Source organism: Arachis hypogaea, chromosome 1 (assembly GCF_003086295.3).
Source record: "Arachis hypogaea cultivar Tifrunner chromosome 1, arahy.Tifrunner.gnm2.J5K5, whole genome shotgun sequence".
Classification (NCBI taxonomy): Eukaryota; Viridiplantae; Streptophyta; class Magnoliopsida; order Fabales; family Fabaceae; genus Arachis; species Arachis hypogaea.
Genome location: NC_092036.1, coordinates 109,944,461 through 109,964,886, shown reverse-complemented (window position 1 = coordinate 109,964,886; position 20,426 = coordinate 109,944,461). Strand labels below are relative to the sequence as shown.

The 20,426-nt window shown below is 37.5% G+C and overlaps 2 protein-coding genes across 2 annotated transcripts; one reads left to right on the top strand and one right to left on the bottom strand.

Moving 5' to 3' along the window:
• The first annotated feature begins 1,754 nt into the window (after nucleotides 1-1,754).
• On the top strand, nucleotides 1,755-5,742 carry LOC112772582 (uncharacterized). The gene is made up of 3 exons (XM_025817578.3): nucleotides 1,755-3,414; nucleotides 4,142-4,563; nucleotides 4,721-5,742. The coding sequence occupies exons 1-3, from the start codon at nucleotides 2,517-2,519 to the stop codon at nucleotides 5,522-5,524; spliced, it is 2,124 nt and encodes a 707-aa protein (XP_025673363.1). The 5' UTR covers nucleotides 1,755-2,516; the 3' UTR covers nucleotides 5,525-5,742.
• A 96-nt stretch (nucleotides 5,743-5,838) lies between these two features.
• On the bottom strand, nucleotides 5,839-7,998 carry LOC112709623 (uncharacterized). Its single transcript, XM_025761509.2, has 4 exons — nucleotides 7,839-7,998; nucleotides 7,638-7,706; nucleotides 7,388-7,494; nucleotides 5,839-6,871 (listed from the first exon to the last, which is right to left on the bottom strand). The coding sequence occupies exons 1-4, from the start codon at nucleotides 7,981-7,983 to the stop codon at nucleotides 6,254-6,256; spliced, it is 939 nt and encodes a 312-aa protein (XP_025617294.1). The 5' UTR covers nucleotides 7,984-7,998; the 3' UTR covers nucleotides 5,839-6,253.
• Nucleotides 7,999-20,426: the final 12,428 nt, after the last annotated feature.

Genomic DNA, 20,426 nt, shown 5'->3' with positions numbered 1-20,426 from the left:
TTGACGATATCATAATAATGATATATTCAATAATAATGACTTATTGACTACTAATAAAGTGATTAATTTTATTCAAAGTACATCTAGAGAGTTTTACTCTATTCTTTTTCATAAAAAATCTTTAACATCTTCTATATTAGTTTTTCTTTATTCCCTTTTTTTCTTAATTCGGTCAAATTAAATTCAGATAGATACTAGTCTTTTGAAATAGTAAATTTTAGTTGTATTTTGGATAATTCAATTAGTGGTTGAATTAAACGGTGCATAAGATCTCTTCCGCTAATGAGGGTTTCTAGATATGAAGTTCATGTAATTTAAAAAAGTATTGTTTTGGCTATAGAATGTGATTTCAAAAAAGTTATTGCTTAAAGGCTTTTTAATCTAATTCAAATAAGAGAGAGTGACCATCTTAGGAATGAACATGATTTGATTATAAAAAAAATCAGGACTTCTTGTATGTTGATTGGAATATATATAGAGATCAATGTCATTCAAAGAACAACAAACAATGCTGCTGATCTCATGTTTTGCAGCAATTGATGATAGAGAGTATGTGGAACGGTTTTTTCTATGGCATGAGCTTCAACATGTTATTGAGAATAATTTGTTTGTAGCCTTTTAGGCTTTGATATTGTTAGTGTTGCAAGTGTGAGGAGTATTGAAGTTAGTCCCACATCAAACAAAGTAAAGAAGAGTGAGGAGTTTATAAGATGAGAGACCCATTAACTTGACACCTTAAGGTTTTGAGTTGGATGTGGTGTCTTTTCATCTTATGTTCTCTCACTTGATTCTTCTTTGAAGTATTATTTATCTCTAGACAAAAAAAAAGCGACAATATATCTTATCTAAATGTCTCGTATAAATACGGGAATGCATCTTTTTAATTTTTTTAATAATTGAAAGAATAAAATGTGTTTTGTTATCGTTAGTTTTATAAGTGAAACAAAAAATAAATATAAAAAAAATAATAAAAAATTAAAAATCACACTTTATACTCAATTTTTTTTAACAATAAAAAAATCTATTTCTTATAAACACTCATAACTCACAAGGATATCCAATTTTTAAAACCTCTAAAGTCAGAACCACACAAACGGCTAATGAATTGTAATAATTTTTTTCTATAGGTTAATAAACTGTATTAATAATTAGTTTATATGTTTGATTTTGTTATCGTTTGGATATGCTATTATTTTCATAATTAGGTAGCTAATATTATTTAATTTTTTTAATTTTAAATTTTAAATATTAAATTATAAATTCTAAATTCTAAATCGTATTCTTAATTCTAAATTCTATTAAACTCTCAATAACATAATTTTATAATAAAAAATTAACTAATATTAACTAATTAAAAATTATTTTTTAATACTAACTTAATCCTTTTTTGTATGTATTTTGTTAATATATATTTTAAGAATACATTTTGAAAATTTAAAAAAAAAAGAATGTATTTTATTAAAAATTATGAAAATATTTTTATTTTTTTAACACATTAAATGCATAAAACCTTAAAAAATATTATTATTATTATTATATTCTTGAAATGTACTTTTGACACAAATTAATCTTTTTGTATTTATGATTAGAAAAAAAAAAACCCAAAAAGGAAGAACAAAAAATGCTTTCCTTTTTAGTCCATTGATTTTTTTCCCTTTGTGGGAAATCTATAATTATTAATTTATATATTAGTACTAATTAAATGCTAATTGAATTACCTAATTGTCCATATCACGTTGTTGGTTGAAGAAAATAAATAAAACAAACGGCGTTGAAAGTTGTAAGGTACAGAGGGTTCTCTAAAGTGATCGGTTTCTTTTCTTTCTACGAATCCAACCACTTAGAATCCGCAAAAATCGTGCGGGTTTTTTTCGTTTCATAGATTTGCTTTCAATCTTCACTGTCTCCACTAAGTGCTTTCCATAAATTAAATATCAACACCCAAAAAAACGTTTTCTTTTTTCTTTTTCTTGTTTCGTTTTTCTCATTTGTTTTCTCCGCTTCCAAAATTTGGAACCAACCCACCAACGACTCTCTGTAGCTTTTTAGTTTCTACATCTCATTCTGAATTCTTGATCCATTTCTTGGTTTAACTGCTCTAAAGTTGCTATCTTTTCTTTGTTTTTATTTGATTCTTCAGAAATTTGTTCAGTCACATTGGTTAGTATCTCAGGGACTTGGAGCATTGCTTAATTTTTTCCCTTTTTTTAATTATTAATTAGTTCGGTTCATTCTTTAAGCTGGATTTTCCATCTATCTACTTGTGCAGTAGTTTCTTTGTGCTAGATTACTGAAAGGTAGGGTTTTTCCGTTGAATCAGAAATTTTGGTTTTGATTGTTATTTTTCGTGGAAGTTGAACATTACATTATTTAAGCTTATTCTTGTGGCAATACATTGATGAAAGGTTTTTCACTTTTCTGTTTAATGCTGATGATAGAAAGGAAAAAGATAAAAAAGTTGTTTGTGGAGTTTAGGTATTGATTTTTGGTATGTATTTGTGGAAGGGAGAGGGAAAATGGATTTTTGGGTAGTTGTAGCTGGTGCTGGAGCTGGGTACTTAGCTAAATATTGGAAAAGGGTTGCAAAGAGTAGTGATAGGTCACCTCATTTATCTTCAGAGGATCCCAATTTGGAGAACTGTGAGTCCCCGATAAGCTCCTTTCGCGGGCGAGCATTGAGAGATAGATTGGGGAAGAATGTTCCTTTGGATAGAAGGATTTCAGATGCGAACTCAACGGATGGTCTTTCGACTCTAGATCTGGCTTCTAACATAGGGGTTGATGGTGAAGAAGTTAGACACTTGAGGACTTTGAATGATGGCGATGTTCCTTTTGGATCGAATTTAACAGGTACATTCACAGCAAATGGGAACTATCATGATATTGAAGATGGAAATGAACAAAGCTCAAATGTTAGTAGCCATTGTGGTTTCCTGCATCCGAGTTTGCCTAGAAGAGAAGTGAGTTCTATACTTAATGTAGCCGGAAATAAAACATCTCTTAGAACTAAGCGTAGGCGTGTTCATACTAGTAGACCAATAAGTTCACTAGAAAGTTGCTTAGTGGCTCAGCTATACAAAGAACATGCTGATATTGAAGAACGCTTTGTTACTTCTGTTTCGTCGCCATCTAGGGCCACAGGGCCGTTTCATGTATGTGATAGAAGCCAAAAAATTAGCAGCGCAGACGATGATGATTCTAGATTTGTGTTTATTGGAAGTGAAGAAAACAAGTTGCTCAGGGAAGCCAGTCAAGTGAAAGATGAAAATATATTATTTGGGGTCCCGCCATTGCCAAAATTTAGATCATCCAGTGGTTTCAGGAAGATGAGATTTAATGCAAAAAATAAGCAAAGTAGGAGAATTTGCTCTTTTAATGGTGTGCTAAATGGAAAAGACGTCTATACTCAACATGGTATTGTTTCTTGATACAAAACTACTCTTTTAGATTTCCTGCATCTTAAGTATGTGATTTATCAGTAGTCCACCCATTCTGATATCAAATTGTTGAGCTTCATCTGCATTGTTTGGTTGATTACAAAGAAAACAATAGTAAATTGTTCTATTTTTTTCATGCAATCCATTAATCCTGCAGAACATGATTTATATATTAGCAGCTATCTGAAAATCAAATAAATTTTTAACTGTTCAAAAATGTTATAAAGTCTCAGGGATTGTTGATTTTTTTTTCTCCTGTTTTAATGATTGTGTGAAGGAAATTATGAAACAAGAAATTTTTCTTCCTGTTTTTTACTTCCAGTCTTCACCATTTCTCTTCTTAAAATCTTTAAGAAAAGAAAAATATGAAATGAAATATAGAAACCAAATAGGCGCTTAATTTCTCTATGCACAAATCTAGTTATCATGAGAATTTGGGCAGTCTCATTATTCCTTTACAAATGGATGTTGCTTTGGGCCAAAGCTAGGAAGAAATTGCTTCAGGTCCATATGTTCATTATCTGCAATAATTAGAAAAGTACTTGACCTTTGTAGTAAGATCAAATACAGTATTGAGAACTTGACTTTTTAAAAAATTAGGTTGCTTAACTTCCTGAGTTTATATCACGTATCTGATACTCAATTTGTAATGTTGTGTGTTTTGCTTTGATAACTACTATTATTGACACATGTGTCATTGTCAGATGCAACATTTCTCTTCAGTCTTGGGATTTCTTTTGGTATATTATCTACCACCTTGGCAAATAAAAGAGAAATGGACAAGTTGAGAGAATTGCTGAAGAAGAATGAGAATTTGGTTCAAGATCTACAGGAAGAACTTGACATGAAGGATTCAATGACAGTGAAGGAGTTACATAGTGAAAACTATGGTTCACAGGATACATGTGATCATTCCTTCTGCGATAAGGAGCTAAATGGATTTTCCCCTGAAAAGCACACGGATAACTCTCCAATAACTAGCCTCAAAAAAATATATGATGAGAAGGAAGATGAAAATTCAGAATGTATGAGCAAAATTGAAGCGGAGCTTGAAGCCGAACTTGAGAGGTTGGGGTTAAACATGAACGAATCTAGCCTAGATAGAAGACTGTCTGAGCTTGTTGAGGTAAGCATTAATTTTGTTTCAGTTTGTAGTAACAACATAATTGTATAGGGACATAACATTGTCCTTTCCCCCTTATATTTTACATGCTTTTTTGTACTTGAGTTATCAGCGCAACAAATGCGTCCGTGGTGTGTTAATGTTGCCAAAATTAATGCAGGTTGATGCTGACTTCGTAGCAGATTTTGCTCAAGGTGAGTTGCGAGCTGACATGGTCGACGGGGAAGATTTTGATCTCCCAAAATCAAATGAGGACGCCAGCGACCCTATGATTGTCCCTGCAAACTATGCAGTTTCGCCTCATGAACTTAGTTTGCGCCTGCATGAAGTCATCCAATCAAGACTCGAGGATCGTGTGCAGGAGCTTGAGCTTGCCTTACAAAATAGCCAGAGGAAATTACGTGTTATGGAATCGAAGCATGCAGGTAGTTCTCAAGAGTATTTCCCAAGTTGTAAACAAGCATCCTCCTTTGCTAAAGGGAATATTTTGACCTACGATGACTGCGACCCTATAGCCGAACCCAGAGCTGCAAATTTATCCAGTGAAGCTCTAGCTGAATACAATGAGGCGTTTGAAGATTCAATCAAGGTAGATGAGTCTGAAGAACATTCACTACCAAGCAACTATGACAGTGCCAACAAAGGACGTTCGCATATACATGATTGGGACGTGTTTGGGGAGGATCAACATGGTGGAGGAAATGGTTCCATGAGTCAGTCCCCTGTCAACGGAGAGAGACTTTCGATGGAACTTTCTTCAAGTGAGGTGTTGATCTTGGCAAGGCAAAGCTCTAGTGTTCAGGGATTGGATGATGTAAGCGGAGATGAAGATTGTGATTGTGACTCTGAAATGGAAAGGCAATTGATAAGGCAAATTGTTGAGAGGACCAAAAAGGGTTCTCCTGCTCTTCAAAATGCACGAAGGATATTGTATTCTATGGATGATGACTATGATGAACACTGATATCAGATGCTTTTAGGTATGTAGGAGTAGAAAGAGGGTATTGACTTTCCATTGGGGGTTATAAATGTTCTAAGGATCAGTATAGACTATAGAGTTAGTTAACTGCATGTTCCGGGCTACACTTCCTCAGGGCACGGCAAATTTTCCATTTTTTTTTTTTTGGAAATACACTAGCATTTCATAAAAAATATGAAAGAATTATTCAGCTTTTTATAGTATTTTTTTTCTCGTTGGTGGATTTAGTTGAGTCAATCTCAACAATTCGCAATTTTTAATATCGTTTGAATCACAATTAGCAAATAGCAGACACAAAATAAAGCAGAAAGTACAAAACGTTACTTGATTCACAAAATCTAAAAAGAAAATGAGAGAAATGATTCGAGTAACACAACATAAACAAAATCTCCTAAATCGATAAATAACTATTTCCCCCAAAAGTCTTGGATTATTGATGTAACAATTCACTGATTTACATGCTGTAAAAAAAATCTCAATTTGGTCAAATACCAAATCACCTCAAAGTGAGCAACAAAAATATGCACCATTCTTAACGAGAGAAGGAAAGGATGATGCATAAGATCGGTACATAAACTATCTTCTCTATGCATTGCTGATTGAGATAACATGTTTGGATTGCACATCAGATTTTCAAGTCCTTAGAGATTATATAAAGGTGTAGGCCCTAAAGCACTAGAGCATAGTAGAAACCCCAGGAATACAAGTCTCCCATCAGGCCCTTTTGGCAAAGTCATCGGTATCATCATTGTCATCTTTGTAATTTCCTTCGACTAAGTCCATATCCTCGCCTTCAATGCTGGTTTCTTTGTTATCCAGTTGGCCACTACTGCCATATCCGGATCCCTCACTTCCATCAAATCCACCAGCACTGGCATAATTATCACTGCCACCAAAACCAGCAGATGTTTCATGACTACCTACACCAGCAGCAGCATCAAAACCAGGAGCACTGCCATAGCTATCACTTCCTCCACCACCAGCAGCAACACCAAAATTCCCACTGTTACCACCATAATCTCCACTGCCACCAGCACTGCTACTTCCAAAACTGTCAGGAGTGGAATAGTTATTGTCATAGCCACTGCGACCATAATTGCCACCAGATCCATAGCCGCCTCCACCGTAACCTCCAGCAGCATTGCCACCATAACCGCCACCACCACCACCTGGAGCACCATCATAAGGAGAGTTACCGTAAGCACTTCCATAGCCAGCACCAGCACCATATGGTGCATTGCCATAAGAACCACCAAAACCACCACCTCCACCGCCAAATCCACGGGGCCTTTCATTAGCATAATTTACCCTAATCCGGCGACCATGAAGATCCTGAAACGTTACAGATAGATAACAATGTTATCATATTTCTAGCAATCTAAATTTCAAAATTAAATAAGAAAAGGTTAGTGGAGAATTTAAAATGTCAAAAGATATCAGATGGAAAGCATAACCAGGAAAGGTGTACACATGCATTGTCACAAATAAGTACGCAATTTACCTGAAAACATACACAGACTATATATATGCATTAAAAGTACACAACACTAAACAAGTTATGGTGTTCTTGCTGAGGACCGTGTCAGCCCACATCAAGCTACACCAGTGACCACAATCTAAAGGGAAAACAAGAAAAGACTAAAGAGAAACATTGTTTCAAACTCTAGACAATCTAGAATACAACACTGTTATTAAATAACCAAAATATACTCTGCAAATTCCCACAAACTGAATGGCATGTATACATAAATACAGAAAGTAGTCATGAACAATTTGCAGAATCTGCTGTAACCAATGACATTCACGAGATAATAATACAATGAACATTGAACAACTAATATGAATTACCTGTCCATCCAAGGCTTGAATAGCACTTGATGCCTCCTCAGCTGAACTGAAAGTAACAAAACCAAATCCCCTGGATCTACCACTATCACGATCCACAATTATCCTTGCTACAAGTACAAAGAGCACAGCAGTTAAGAACCAATGTTGAAGAGTAAATTAATATAGACAATTTTAAAGAACCAAAAATCATAAAAGCAAACAACATTAAGATAACAAAAGAAGCAAGTGGAGGAAAAAGAATCTTATGTACCATCAACAACTTCTCCATATCTTGAAAATGCCTCCCTCAAACCTTGCTCATCAGTAGAATATGAAACACCTGCAACAGAGGAAATGTTAATATGTATCTATCCATATATCAATATCTATTATATTATTAGTATCAGCTACATTACACCAAACATAAAACATGATGGATGCAACTTATAAGGTATTTCAAACTTGAATGCACCTCCAATGAACAGTTTTGAGCTTGGAGCAGATGACATGCACCGTATTGCCTGGAAATAAGATGGGGATGAGAGCAATTCTGAACTGATCTGCTTGTTTGCAGCATTTCTGAGTAAATTCCCAATTCGACCAAAGAAGTGCAGCATCAAGGCTAAAGAAGTGCAGCATCAAGAAGCAGAAAAGAATACTCCGACGGAAGAGATGCAGGCTGATCCTATGAACAAAGAAGGAGGGAAATGTAACGACAAGGGTAAAGAAGTCATTGTAACAAGCCAAAATTTTGGTGTATGGATGATAGTACAAAAGCAGAAAAGGACAAGAAGAACACCCACTAATAAGGACACCTCCAACATAAGTAGTGGGTCGAAGCATAAAAGCGAAAGAGACAAAATAGAGGCAGTGGAGGAAAAAGGAAGGTACGAGATTCTGGCAGAAAAGGACAAAGGGGACCAACCAATGCATGATCAAGGCAGTCTTCAGAAAAACAATGTGTCCCCTGTTAGGAAGCAGGCTGAGATTGTTTCGAAGGAATTTCTAACAGGTTCCCAAATGAGAAAGGCCAAGGCTACCACTTCAGTGCAGATCAATGATGAATATCCTTCTGACCATCCAAACCTAGCCCAATCATCCAAACGCAAACCCCAAAGCCCAACTTATTCACAACAACACCACCAAGCTACTCCAGCCTCATCACAGCCAACCCCTCAACTGTCCCTAAGACAGCCCATGACCCATCAAGCCCATATTATAGCCCCCATTTCTGACCCTACCCCCAGCCCAATCTTATCGCATGTGTCTCAATCTTTAGAGACATCTGACACTCATATGGTGTTGGAGACCCAAGTGGACCTTTGTATGGATCCAAAACCCCCAGACCCAAGGCAACCTTTCCTTTCGGGCTCGGATCTGGACGAAGTCATGGCCGAAGGGACTACGACAATAGTGGAATGGGGAAAAAGAGAAGCCCCGAAGGGGAACGATGTGCACATGGCCTAGTTGGGCCAATCATGGTTTAACTTGTCTCTGAATTTTGGATCCTTGAAGCTTTGGGCTTCTTTAAAAATAAGTCTTAATGATCATTTTTTCTTGGAATGCTAGAGGGGCTGCTGGCCCAAGCTTTGCAAAAACATTAAAGGAATATACTCAGCAATTTAAACCTGACTTGGTTGCGATTCAGGAGACCAAGTGTGGCGGAGAAGTAGCAAAGAGATCTATTCAGAATTGTGGCTTCAATTTTCATCTGACGGTGGATGCCCAAGGCTTCTCTGGAGGGATCTGGCTTTTGTGGAATAACCCAAATTTTCACATTCAAGAAATTAGCAGGCATAACCAAGCCTTGCACGTTCAGATTGAGAATGGTATGGAGCATTGGAATCTAACCGTGGTATACGCTAGTCCTCAGGAGACCAAGAGAAGAGAAATTAGGAGCTTCATTAGCGACATTGCAGACACAGTCCAAGGCCCCTGGTTACTTTGTGGAGACTTCAATGATATTGGAAGAATAGATGAGAAAAAGGGTGGGGCTCCTCCAGATAAAGCTCAAATTAGGAGGTTTACAGAGTGGATTGACCGTTGCAGTCTTATTGATTTGGGTTTTAATGGCACAAAATTTACTTGGAGAGGACCAGTTTGGCAAAATGGGGAGCGTATTTTCAAACGTCTGGACAGAGCTTTGTGCAATGTGGATTGGAGACTCAGATTCCAGGAAGCGGTGGTAGATACTTTGCCAAGGGTTAGGTCGGATCATCACCCTATCCTCATTAAATGCAAAGGTACGCACAATCACCCTAGGGAAAAACCATTCAGATTTGAGTTTATGTGGATGCAACACCATGACTTCCAACCCTTTATTAGACAAGCCTGGCTCGGCAACCACCATTTGACTAGTGCCATCAGCTCTTTTGTGGAAAAAATTAAATTGTGGAATCGGGATAATTTTGGGCATCTGTTTAAGCAAAAAAGAACCATCTTGAACAGGCTTCGAGGCATCCAAAACTCACCCAGATATGGGAAGAGTGAATTTTTGGATAGTTTGGAGGAAAGGCTCAATGGCGAGCTAGAAGCTATTCTTGATAGGGAGCAAACGTTTTGGCTCCAAAAATCGAGGGAGAACTGGATTGTGGAAGGGGACCGCAACACGCGATATTACCACACCAAAACCATCATTAGGAGGAGGAGGAACAAGATTTTAAAGCTGAGGGATGATAGTGGGGTCTGGATGGAAGACCACGAAGCTCTAAAAAGTCATGTTTGTCAGTATTTCCAAAACCTTTTCCAGGACAAATACCCTAGAAGAAATAGTGTGATCAACACCACAACCTTCTACCCCCCGATGGAAGATGGGGAGATACACAACCTGAGTCAATTCGTCAACAAAAAGGAAATTGAGGATGCAATTTTTGCTATGGGATCCCTCAAAGCTCCCGGAGATGATGGACTCCCGGCAGGATTCTTTAAAGAAAATTGGCAGGTAGTTGGAAGCAGTGTCATTAATTTTGTATTGGACTCATGGAGGAACCCAAGCGGCATCAAGGATGTGAATAACACTCTCCTGACTCTCATTCCTAAAGTGGACCACCCTGAGTTTGTGAATCAATTTCGCCCAATCTCTCTTTGTAATGTATCTTACAAGACCATAACAAAGATTTTGGCTAATAGGATCAAAACCACCTTGAATAACCGTATATCTCCTGCTCAGTCTAGCTTTATCCCGGGTAGAAAAATTCAAGATAACATTATTATCGCACATGAGATCATCCATTCGATGAGGAAGTCAGCAGCTAAGCATGGGCACATGGCGATCAAAATTGACCTAGAAAAGGCCTATGATAGACTTAGTTGGAACTTCATTGAGAGATGTCTTCAAGATTACTCAATACCTCCAGAGCTTATCAGTGTCATTATGAATTGCATTAGGTCGACCAGCTTTCAAGTTTTGTGGAATGGGGAAAAAACTAATGTCTTCTCTCCAACTTGCGGCATCCGCCAAGGTGACCCTCTTTCACCATATATCTTTGTCATATGTATCGATAGGCTGTCTCATCTGATTGAGGACATGGTAAATGAGGGGCAGTGGATTCCTTTCCGTGTTGGGAGAAACGGACCTCTTATATCCCACTTGATGTTTGCCGATGACATCATGTTGTTTGCTGAAGCTTCTCAGGGACAAATTCGTAACATCAAGAAATGTCTTGAAATTTTTTGTGAGGCCTCGGGTCAAGTGATCAATGCCCAGAAAACACAAATCTTCTTCTCAAAAAAGGTGAATAATGAGTGTAGAGAAATGATTGTTAAAGAGGCAGGCTATAAAGAAACAAAAGAGATTGGAAGGTATTTGGGATCTTATATTGTGGAGGGACGGGATAGCAAGAGAAATTATGGGCACATTCTAGACAAGGTGAAGAATAAACTCAAGGGATGGAAGCAGAAAAGCTTGTCCATAGCGGGAAGGGTAGTGCTAGCTCAATCTTCTATTGGCCCGATTGCCAATTTTGCGATGCAACACAGCAAATTGCCAAAAGGCATTTGCAGCAAAGTGGAGAAAGCTCAACGTAATTTTGTTTGGGGTTCGGACGAAAATCACCGCAGGGTGCATCTCATTAGTTGGGAAACCCTCTGTCTCCCGAAGGATGCTGGAGGCTTGGGGTTCAAAAGGCTGGAAGTGATGAATCAAGCCTTCTTGTTTAAAATTTGTTGGAATTTGAACGAAGATCCTGACACTTTGTGGGCGAGGGTGTTATGGTATAAGTATTGTAATGGGGACACTAATAGACCTCATAACCCTACAGTGGGATGCTCCAACCTTTGGAGAGCTTTGCAGCAAGTATGGCCAACCTTTGAGGAGAATATTGTTCACAGAATTGGCAACGGGGAAAATACCAAATTTTGGAAGGATAAATGGCTTAACATGGATGGGTGCCTTGCGGACCATATTAGGCCTAACGTGCAAATTGAAGATATGGATGCAAGTGCCCAGAATTATGTGAACTCAGAGGGAGAATGGAACTTGGAGGTGCTCAACTCTGTAATTGAGACAGAGTGCATTCCCTTAATTAAAGCCATCCCTGCCCCTAGACCCTCAGATCCTCCTGATAGCAGAGCATGGAAGAATTCCTCAGATGGAAGATTCTCAGTTAGAGAAGCTTATAAAGCTATTATCCAACCTCCTATTGGTACCAGCAATGTGTGGAAGAAGATTTGGAAATGGCACGGCCCTCAAAGAATAAAAATATTCATGTGGCAAGCCATACATGGTAGATTGATCACTAACTACAGAAGGAGTAAATGGTATGGGACTTCCCCCCTCTGCCATTATTGCACAAATCAAGTTGAAGACACTATGCATGTTTTGAGAGATTGCGAGGGGGCAAAGGTTATCTGGAAAAAGCTGGTTAGAAGCGAGTTAGCGTTGGAGTTCTTTTCCATTCCAACGTCTGATTGGTTCCATGAGTGTTTGAACAAGGATTGGGGTTGCTCGATTCAAGCGGAATGGATTAGTATCTATATGGTTGCTTGTTGGAGGATTTGGAATTGGAGAAATATGGAAATATTCCAAAGATCCTTCAAGAGACCAGTGGTAGCGTACAATCTTATTCAGGATTATGTTAACACCATTCAAAAAGCCTTTGAGAAGTATCTCGTTGGGACCAATACTCACAGGAGAATGACTATCAGTATCAAGTGGCAACCCCCACAAAGTAATTGGATTAAAATTAACACAGATGGGGCAGTAAAAGATAATCCAAGGAGGGCGGGATGCGGTGGTATTCTAAGAAATAGTGAAGGAAGATGGATCATGGGTTTTTCCAGAAATCTGGGTGTCTGTTCCGCACACCTTGCTGAGCTTTGGGGGGTATACACCGGCCTGGAAATAGCCTGGACGATGGGGTTCAGAAGAATTTGGCTTGATTGTGACTCAAGTGCAGTAGTAAACAGTGTCAAAAACCCTTCCTTGAAGAGGAATTCTGGGTCGGTCCTCTACTACAGGATCAGCGAGCTCCTTGACAGGGGTTGGCAAGTTAGGATTGAGCACGTTTATCGCGAAGCAAACGGTTGTGCAGATTTTCTCGCCAATCTTGGAGCGGCACAAGAACAAAGCCTCATGGTATGGAATTCCCCTCCTCCAGGGAGCGATCTTTGGGTACTTAGTGATATTACTGGCACCTCTTGGCCCAGAATGATTAATTTAGTGTAGTTCCTTTTGTTGTTTGGGCTTCTGGCCCCTTACCTTAACCAAAAAAAAAAAAAAAATTCTATTGTCATCTTTAATTCCACATATGTCTCCCATAACTCGGCTGTAGTTATAGTCATTTTTCCAATATTAAGCATAAAGTCCACAACGAACCGGCCATGGGAGTCTCTCAAAAGATCCTAGCAAGCTCCGTTCTTTGAGGTGGTGAAAAAAAATCCATCAGAGTTCAACTTAACCCAGCCTTTTTCAGAGGATTCCCAGCCCATTTCCTTAATAATCGAAGAGGCGAGAATTCTTCTGTTATGTTTTCTTAAATTTAGAAAACTTTCGTAATTTTTTGCTAATTTCTGCTAATTTGCGGTATCTCTGAGCTTTGAACTTCTCCTTGACTGAAAATCCATTCCTTTCTGTTCCTCCAAGCAATGTTGCAAGTGATGATGATCATGATAGGCCACAAGGTCCCATCTCTACTCTCAGTAGTTATACAAAGAATATTTTCCAACCAGCTATGGAGATTCTGGTTGAAGAAATCACCCTGCATGCTACTGTTGATGCTGCTAATCCATGCTCCGCGAATGTAGGGACAGTCTCGCAGAATATGGAGCAGCATTTTCTCCTGTCCTAGACATTTAGGACAGCTTGCATTACTAGTAAAACCTCGTTTGCCTCTTAGGATTCGTCAATAATGTATTGTGCATAATAAACCAAGTAAACGCCTTTAATCTTTGAGAAAATTTAACTGTCAAATTTTCTTAAAACAAGAGTTTGGAGGGTCCTCATTATCATAAAACGCTTTATAGGCAGATTTAACAGTAAATACTCCTGTAGCATTTGGCACCCAAGCTAGCGAATCATCTTCTAATTCTGGCTAAGGTGCTTTTATTATATTCATCAACTCAAGAATTTTTTCAGGGAAAACCTACTGTAACAAGTCCCAGTTCAAATTACCATCTTCCTTGGCATAAATTGTTGTTTCTCCTTCGCTTTCTCATCATCTATTTAAACAATCACAAACTGTTTTAAGGAAGCTATACCCGGGATCTAATGATCTTTCTAGAAAGAAATATTGCTGCCATTGCCAATTCTCTAGATAATTTGAGTTTTAAACTGCTCCCATATCTTAGCAATGTCTTTTCAGGCATTCGAACAATTCAATTTCTGGTGCACCTTGGGGATAAAACTATCACCACGTCTATACTTAGAATCTCTATTAGCAATGAGTTCCCAAGCCAGCTTCATAAGAAATAGGTAGTTAAAGTCTTGTGCCTTCCATATCCCTATTCCACCGTTGCTTTTGGGCTTGCAAACATCATCCCAACTGATAAGGTGGATCTTTCTTTTTTTGACTCGTAAGAAGAGATGTTTCTCTCTAGGAAGCTAGAGCTGTGACCTTAAGAAGAATACGGTGCTTCTCCGATTCGCAGAGCTTCATTCGATCTTTTCATTCCATTTCAAACACGTTACAAACATCTTTAGAGTTTACAATCTTTCTTTTCTGTCTGGAACCAAGACGAGTGTGTTGACGAAGCCAATGTCCAATCCCACAAGAGAGGGTTGTGGAGGATATGTTTTGGAACTACAAGACAATGCAGAGGCTAGGAAAGCACCAATAAATAAAAAACTGGTAGGGAAGGTGTTAACAAGCAGAAATCTAAATTCAACAACAGTAAAAATGTCCATAGACAAAATGTGGGGTAACCTTCAAGGTTTGGTCATCTCCAACACAAGAACAAAATTTTATATTTTTAATTTCAGCAATCAAGAGGATGCCAATAGAATTTACAATGACGGTCCATGGCGGGTGTTGGGACATATGCTGCGCTTGCAATGGTACAGACCTGAGGTGTTTGAGTATGAGGTAAATTATAATCTTCTTCCTATTTGGATTCAAATACATAGTTTACCTCTAGATAAGATAAATAGAGAGAATGCTGTAAAGATAGGAGCTGCTGTGGAAAGAGTGATTGAAGTGGAGGATCCTTTTGTGAAAGGAAATCTACTTAGGACCTTCTTAAGAATAAGGGTAGAGTTGAATACCCTTGTTTCTCTAAAAACTGAATTTTGGTTTTAAAGGAGAGAAGGAAATTATTCGTGGGCTACGATAAAGTATGAAAATTACTACTATAACGGCGAAAGGACTGGGCATGATAGGAGGGTATGCAAAATAGAAATGGCTATATCAGTTGAAAATCCAGAACTACCAAGATATGGTCAAGTCTCTCAGTTGCAGGATTAAGACTAATTGCTACTTTAGCTGCAAGGTTCGGCATTCAATTACAGAAGCAAAAAAATAGTGATTGAGAGAACCAGATTTGGGAGGCACGTGAAGAAAGCCTTCAGAATGGAGACTCCAAGCAAAAGAAACCAAGAGATGAGATAGGGTCAAATCAACAGCAGGGTATGCTTGCAAAAGCTAGTATGATGAGTGACAACCAAGTGAGCCTGGAGGATACAGCTTAAAGACAAAGATCGAGACACGTGGAGGAAGAAATTGCAGTTGGAGAAAATAAAGGGTTAGATGAAGAGAATGCGACTGGAGAGGGAGATATGATTTATTGGAAAAGCAAGAACGGATAGAGTACGGACAGAGGAATGGAAGTAGAAGGAGGATATGAAGTAGAAGAGGCTGATGTCATGATTTGTCAGAATTCTTTTCAAGAAAGATCTAGAAAGGATGAAAGAGAAAAAAGAGCTAATGAATACATTGGGCCTAAGTGGGAAACACGTCTCAAATGAAGCATATTGAGCTAAACATGAAAATATTAAAAGGGAAGAAGGCCTTGAAGATGGAGGTTATGGAAGCGGGATGGGCAAATGATAATAAAAATTCCAATATAATAGGTCAAAGCCTTTCACTAAACATATTAGTAGAGGGGAATACTAGTCCTAAAAACATAAGGAAAAAAAAAGAAAAGAAGACACAAGTCCATGAAACTGAAATACGGGAGTGTTATTTTTTGAAACTTTCTGAGTGATGATGATGATGATGATAAGACAGAAACCGACAAGGAGGAGAAGTTACCAGAGGCATTGGAGATAGAACTGGTACACGGCAGTAACCAAAAGCTAAAAATCAAGAGAAAATGAGAAGAGATTAGCCAGCAAGACATAATAGAAGCAAGGGCAAGTATTGATGAGCAAGAAAATGAAGAGATAAGAGAATCTTAAGGGAACAAGTCAAAGAAGGTAAAAATTATGGCAGAATGGGTTTATACAAAGATGTTGTTGGAGAATATGGACAAGGCTGAGGAGACGGGCCTAAACATGCCCCACCTTCAACCATGAGTATCATTAGTTAGAACTGTGGTGGGATGACAGCTCCTACAACAATATCTGAATTGTGTAATCTGTGTAGATAGATAAAGTCTGCTATGATTTTTTTATGGAAACTAGAGCTAAACAAAAATTTATCAATAGAGTTAAGAAAAAGTTACATTTTGTTAAATGATAAATTGTTTTGTGTAGAACTTTGGAAAATGTGCGGCAGTCTCTGTCATTTCTAAAATCATAAAGTTAATGTTGACTTTTGGACTAATAATTTTATTAACGTAAAAGGGAATAAATAGATCAGCCACTTTGTTTATGAAAATCCAATTTATTCACAAAGGAAGAAGCTGTGGAGAGAATTGGTAGCTAATAAGGAGGATCTGCTGACTCCAGAAATGTTTATAGGAGATTTTAATGATATTTTAAGCCAAGAAGAAAAGATTGGAATGCATCCAAAATTAGTTAGTCAAATGATGGAGTTTAGAAATTTTGTGGATTATAATGGCTTAATGGACTTGGAGTTGCAAGGGAGAAAATTTACATAGTTCAGTAATCCAAGAAGTGGGTTCATCACAAGGGAGAGGGTTGATAAAGCTCTAACAAATTGGGAATGGCAAAAATTGTTCCAACATGCCAAATTAGAGTTCTTGCCTGCAGTGAACTCGGACCATTGTCCTATTGTCTTAACACCGGAACCGAAGAAAAATGTAAAAAAATTTTTAAATTTAAAGTTTTTTAGGAGAATCACAAAGAATGCAAGGAGATAGTTAAAAAAGGGTGGAATAGGAGAACAAAGAGGGACAGCAGATGGGATAGCTAAATTGAGAAGATGAACAACTGCAAAAAATAATTACAAAGTTGGAGTAAAAAAAATATTTACTAGAGCGGATAAGGAGATAGCTAGGCTACACAACAAACTTCAGCATCTTCCAACAGCGAATTTTTCAGTAAATCAACAAAAAATGATAGTGCAAATTAAAGAAAGAATTAAACAGTTATGGAAATAAGAGGAGATGTATTGGAGGCAAAGGTCAAGTTTAAAATGGATACGATTTGGGGACAAAAACACAACATTTAGCATGGGGCGTTTAAAGGCACCAAGTTCGGACGGACTTAACAGTTTGTTTTATCAGAGGCATTGGAACGACATAAAAAATGATGTATGTGATGTGATTAGAGAGTTCTTTACAAAGTAATCATTACTTGATGAAATTAGTGAAACAACGGTAGTCCTTGTTTCCAGGATTAAACAACCAGAAATCCTGAACTACTTTAGACCTATTAGTTGTTGTAACTTCATCTATAAGATTATTTCAAAGATTCTAATAATGAGGCTGAGAAAGATACTAGACAAAATGGTGTCCTCGACTCAAAGTGCCTTTGTAGGAGGGAGGTTAATTTAAGATAATATAGTGATAGTTCAAAAAGCACTACATAATCTTAAAAGGAAAGAAAGGAGGATATCAAAAAACCTAGCTATCAAGTTGGACATGAATAAAACATATAATAGAGTGGAATATAATTTCTTGAAAAAAATGTTAATGGCTTCGGATTCACTGAGGATTAGATGCAGTTAGTCATGAAGTGTGTCAGGAGTGTGAGCTATAAGTTCAAGGTGAATGGGGACTTGTCACAGAAGGTGATACCCCAAAGAGATTTTCACTATTCTTATGAATCAGGCTCACACAAATGGGGTTATATATGGTTTCAAAGTCACACCCAATACCCCTACCATCACTCACCTTCTATTCGCAGATGATTGTATTATTTTAGTTGAGACAAAAGAAGAAGAGATATACTAGATCATTTTGATCCTGAATAAATACACTAAAGCATCAGGTCAACGCATTAATCTAGAAAAATCAGGTATCATTTTCAGAAAGCAAGTATCGATACAAGTAAGAGTAAATATTGAAAGAATACTTGATATAGCTATATGGGATAATCTGGAGAAGTATCTAGGCTTACCAGCTCAATGGGGGAGATCCAAGAATAGAACATTGGTATGGATAACAGAACGGGTGATGAGTAAGTTAGAAGGATGGAAAGAAAAGTTATTAAACCAAGCAAGGAAGGAGGTATTGATTAAAGCAGTAGTTCAAGTAATTCCAACATATGCGATGAATGTGATTAAATTTTCTAAGAACTTTTGCCAAAGATTAAGTGCCAAAGTGGCAAAGTTTTGGTGTGGGCAAAAAATGCGTGATACATTGGAAGAGTTAGGATAAGTTAACTATGAGTTAAAAAGATGGAGGTTTGGATTTCAAAGATTTCCATGCTCAGAATTTAGCTCACTTGGCCAGCAAACTTGGAGGATTGTAGAAAATCCGGAGTCTCTGTGGATAAAATTTTTTAAAGCAATATACTTTTCAGATTGTTCTTTTTGGGAGGCTCGAAGGAACACAAAAGCATCCTGAATGTGGAGTAATATTCTAGAGGGGAGAAACTTTTTTGGGTGAAACGGTAGATGGAATATTGGGAATGAGAGAAAAGTGAAGGTGTGGGAAGATAACTGGATTATAGGTTCCAAGAAAATTCAGAATGAACAACATAGAGAGGTGCAATTTGTTAGTGAACTGATTAATCCAGGAAAGGGGTAAAATTCTAAGAAGATCAATTCTATCTTCATTTTAAAGTTAAAAGATAAGATTATCAAAACTCCTATTAACTTATTAGAGATGAAGGATTGATTGATGTGGTCATATATTTTGGATGGATCATACTTTATTAAGTTGGGCTATTAGGTGGCAAAGAAGCAACAAATGGAATTAAAGGGGGGAGAAACGTCTACAAGTAGTGATCCAAAGGAGTTGTGGGCAGAAATTTAGAAGATTAAAGCTCCTCAAAAAATAAAGATATTTGTGTAGAAAGCTGCACATAATATTATTCCAGTGAATGAGAACCTGTTTAAAAGGAGAATTACTAAGAGTCCTATGTGTCAAATTTGTAACTTAAAAATTAAAATCATAGAGCATGTTATTCTTTTGTATTCTTAGACAAGACCTGCCTGGTTCGGTGCCCAGTGTTAGAATACCCAACTACGGACACAATTTCATCATATTAAAACTAGGTTCTAGAATGTATTAAGGAAATCAGACGAAACATAAAAATACGCAAGATGTTTTAATCAGTAAGATAGCCTACCTTAGTTGGAAAATATGAAAGACCAGAAACCAAACAGTATTTCAGAAAATAGAGATCAATCTAGCCAACATAATTCACAGAATAAAAATGACAGAGATATAATTCGTAGAAGCAACACAGGATAAACATATAGAGAATCAACAACTAGTACAAAGAAGAGGTAGAACCATTACCTGGAGACCTTCCCCCCAGAGCCTTGGGTAAAGGTTAACGTTAATGCATCCTTTAGAGCAACAATAGGGACAGGAGTCACTGTAGTGACAATCAAAAATAGTGCAGAAAATCTTGTAATTGGGACAACAACAAAAATTACGGCGTGTTCTAGTCTAGCAGCAGAAACTTTAGCAATCAGACATGCCATTATTCTAGCAAAAAAAATGGAGATGAAGAAAGTGTTAATAGAATCAGATAATGTAATTTTAGTGCAAACGTTGAAATAAAAAAGTAAAATAGGTGAAATTGATCTTATTATATTGGATATTTTTGAATTCACAAAAGAAAAAATCAAATTTGGCTTCACATGGATCCCAAAAAAAGAAAATCGTCTTGCTGACATGGTTGCAGCATTGGAGGCAATGGGAGTGCTGGAGAGATCGTGGATAATCAGACCACTTTTAGAGATAATTGTACAAATTTGTAAAGATGCACCCAGCAAGTTGGAATAGCAGAATTGTAATGGAGGAGTAGTGTCAGCAACGGCAGCATATTTGCAGCAGATGAAGGCCTGCCTGGAGGTTGCAGAGACACATATACGCAGATTAGAGACGGAAGATGAAGTTTGAGAGCAAAAATGAAGGCTCACTAGCGTTATACCATTCTCCGACTCCTAGTAGCGGCATCGTCTTGGAAAAGGAGAGCCACTCGCAGTGCGGAGCAGTCTCAGCCTCATCCAAGCAAAACCAGCGTGATTGGACCCATCTCCTTGCAGCAAGCAGTGTCAAATTCGCATCCCTTACAACTTGTAATTTGATAAGAGTATTAGATAGG

Bases quoted from the DNA above. Each gene is read 5' to 3' on its own strand.
- LOC112772582 (XM_025817578.3), top strand. From the start codon at position 2,517: ATGGATTTTTGGGTAGTTGTAGCTGGTGCTGGAGCTGGGTACTTAGCT. The intron at 3,415-4,141 runs GTATTGTTTCTT...TGTCATTGTCAG, and splicing joins AGACGTCTATACTCAACATG to ATGCAACATTTCTCTTCAGT. The intron at 4,564-4,720 runs GTAAGCATTAAT...AAATTAATGCAG, and splicing joins GACTGTCTGAGCTTGTTGAG to GTTGATGCTGACTTCGTAGC.
- LOC112709623 (XM_025761509.2), bottom strand. From the start codon at position 7,983: ATGCTGCACTTCTTTGGTCGAATTGGGAATTTACTCAGAAATGCTGCA. The intron at 7,495-7,637 runs GTACATAAGATT...TTGTACTTGTAG, and splicing joins ATATGGAGAAGTTGTTGATG to CAAGGATAATTGTGGATCGT. The intron at 6,872-7,387 runs GTAATTCATATT...GTAACGTTTCAG, and splicing joins TTCAAGCCTTGGATGGACAG to GATCTTCATGGTCGCCGGAT.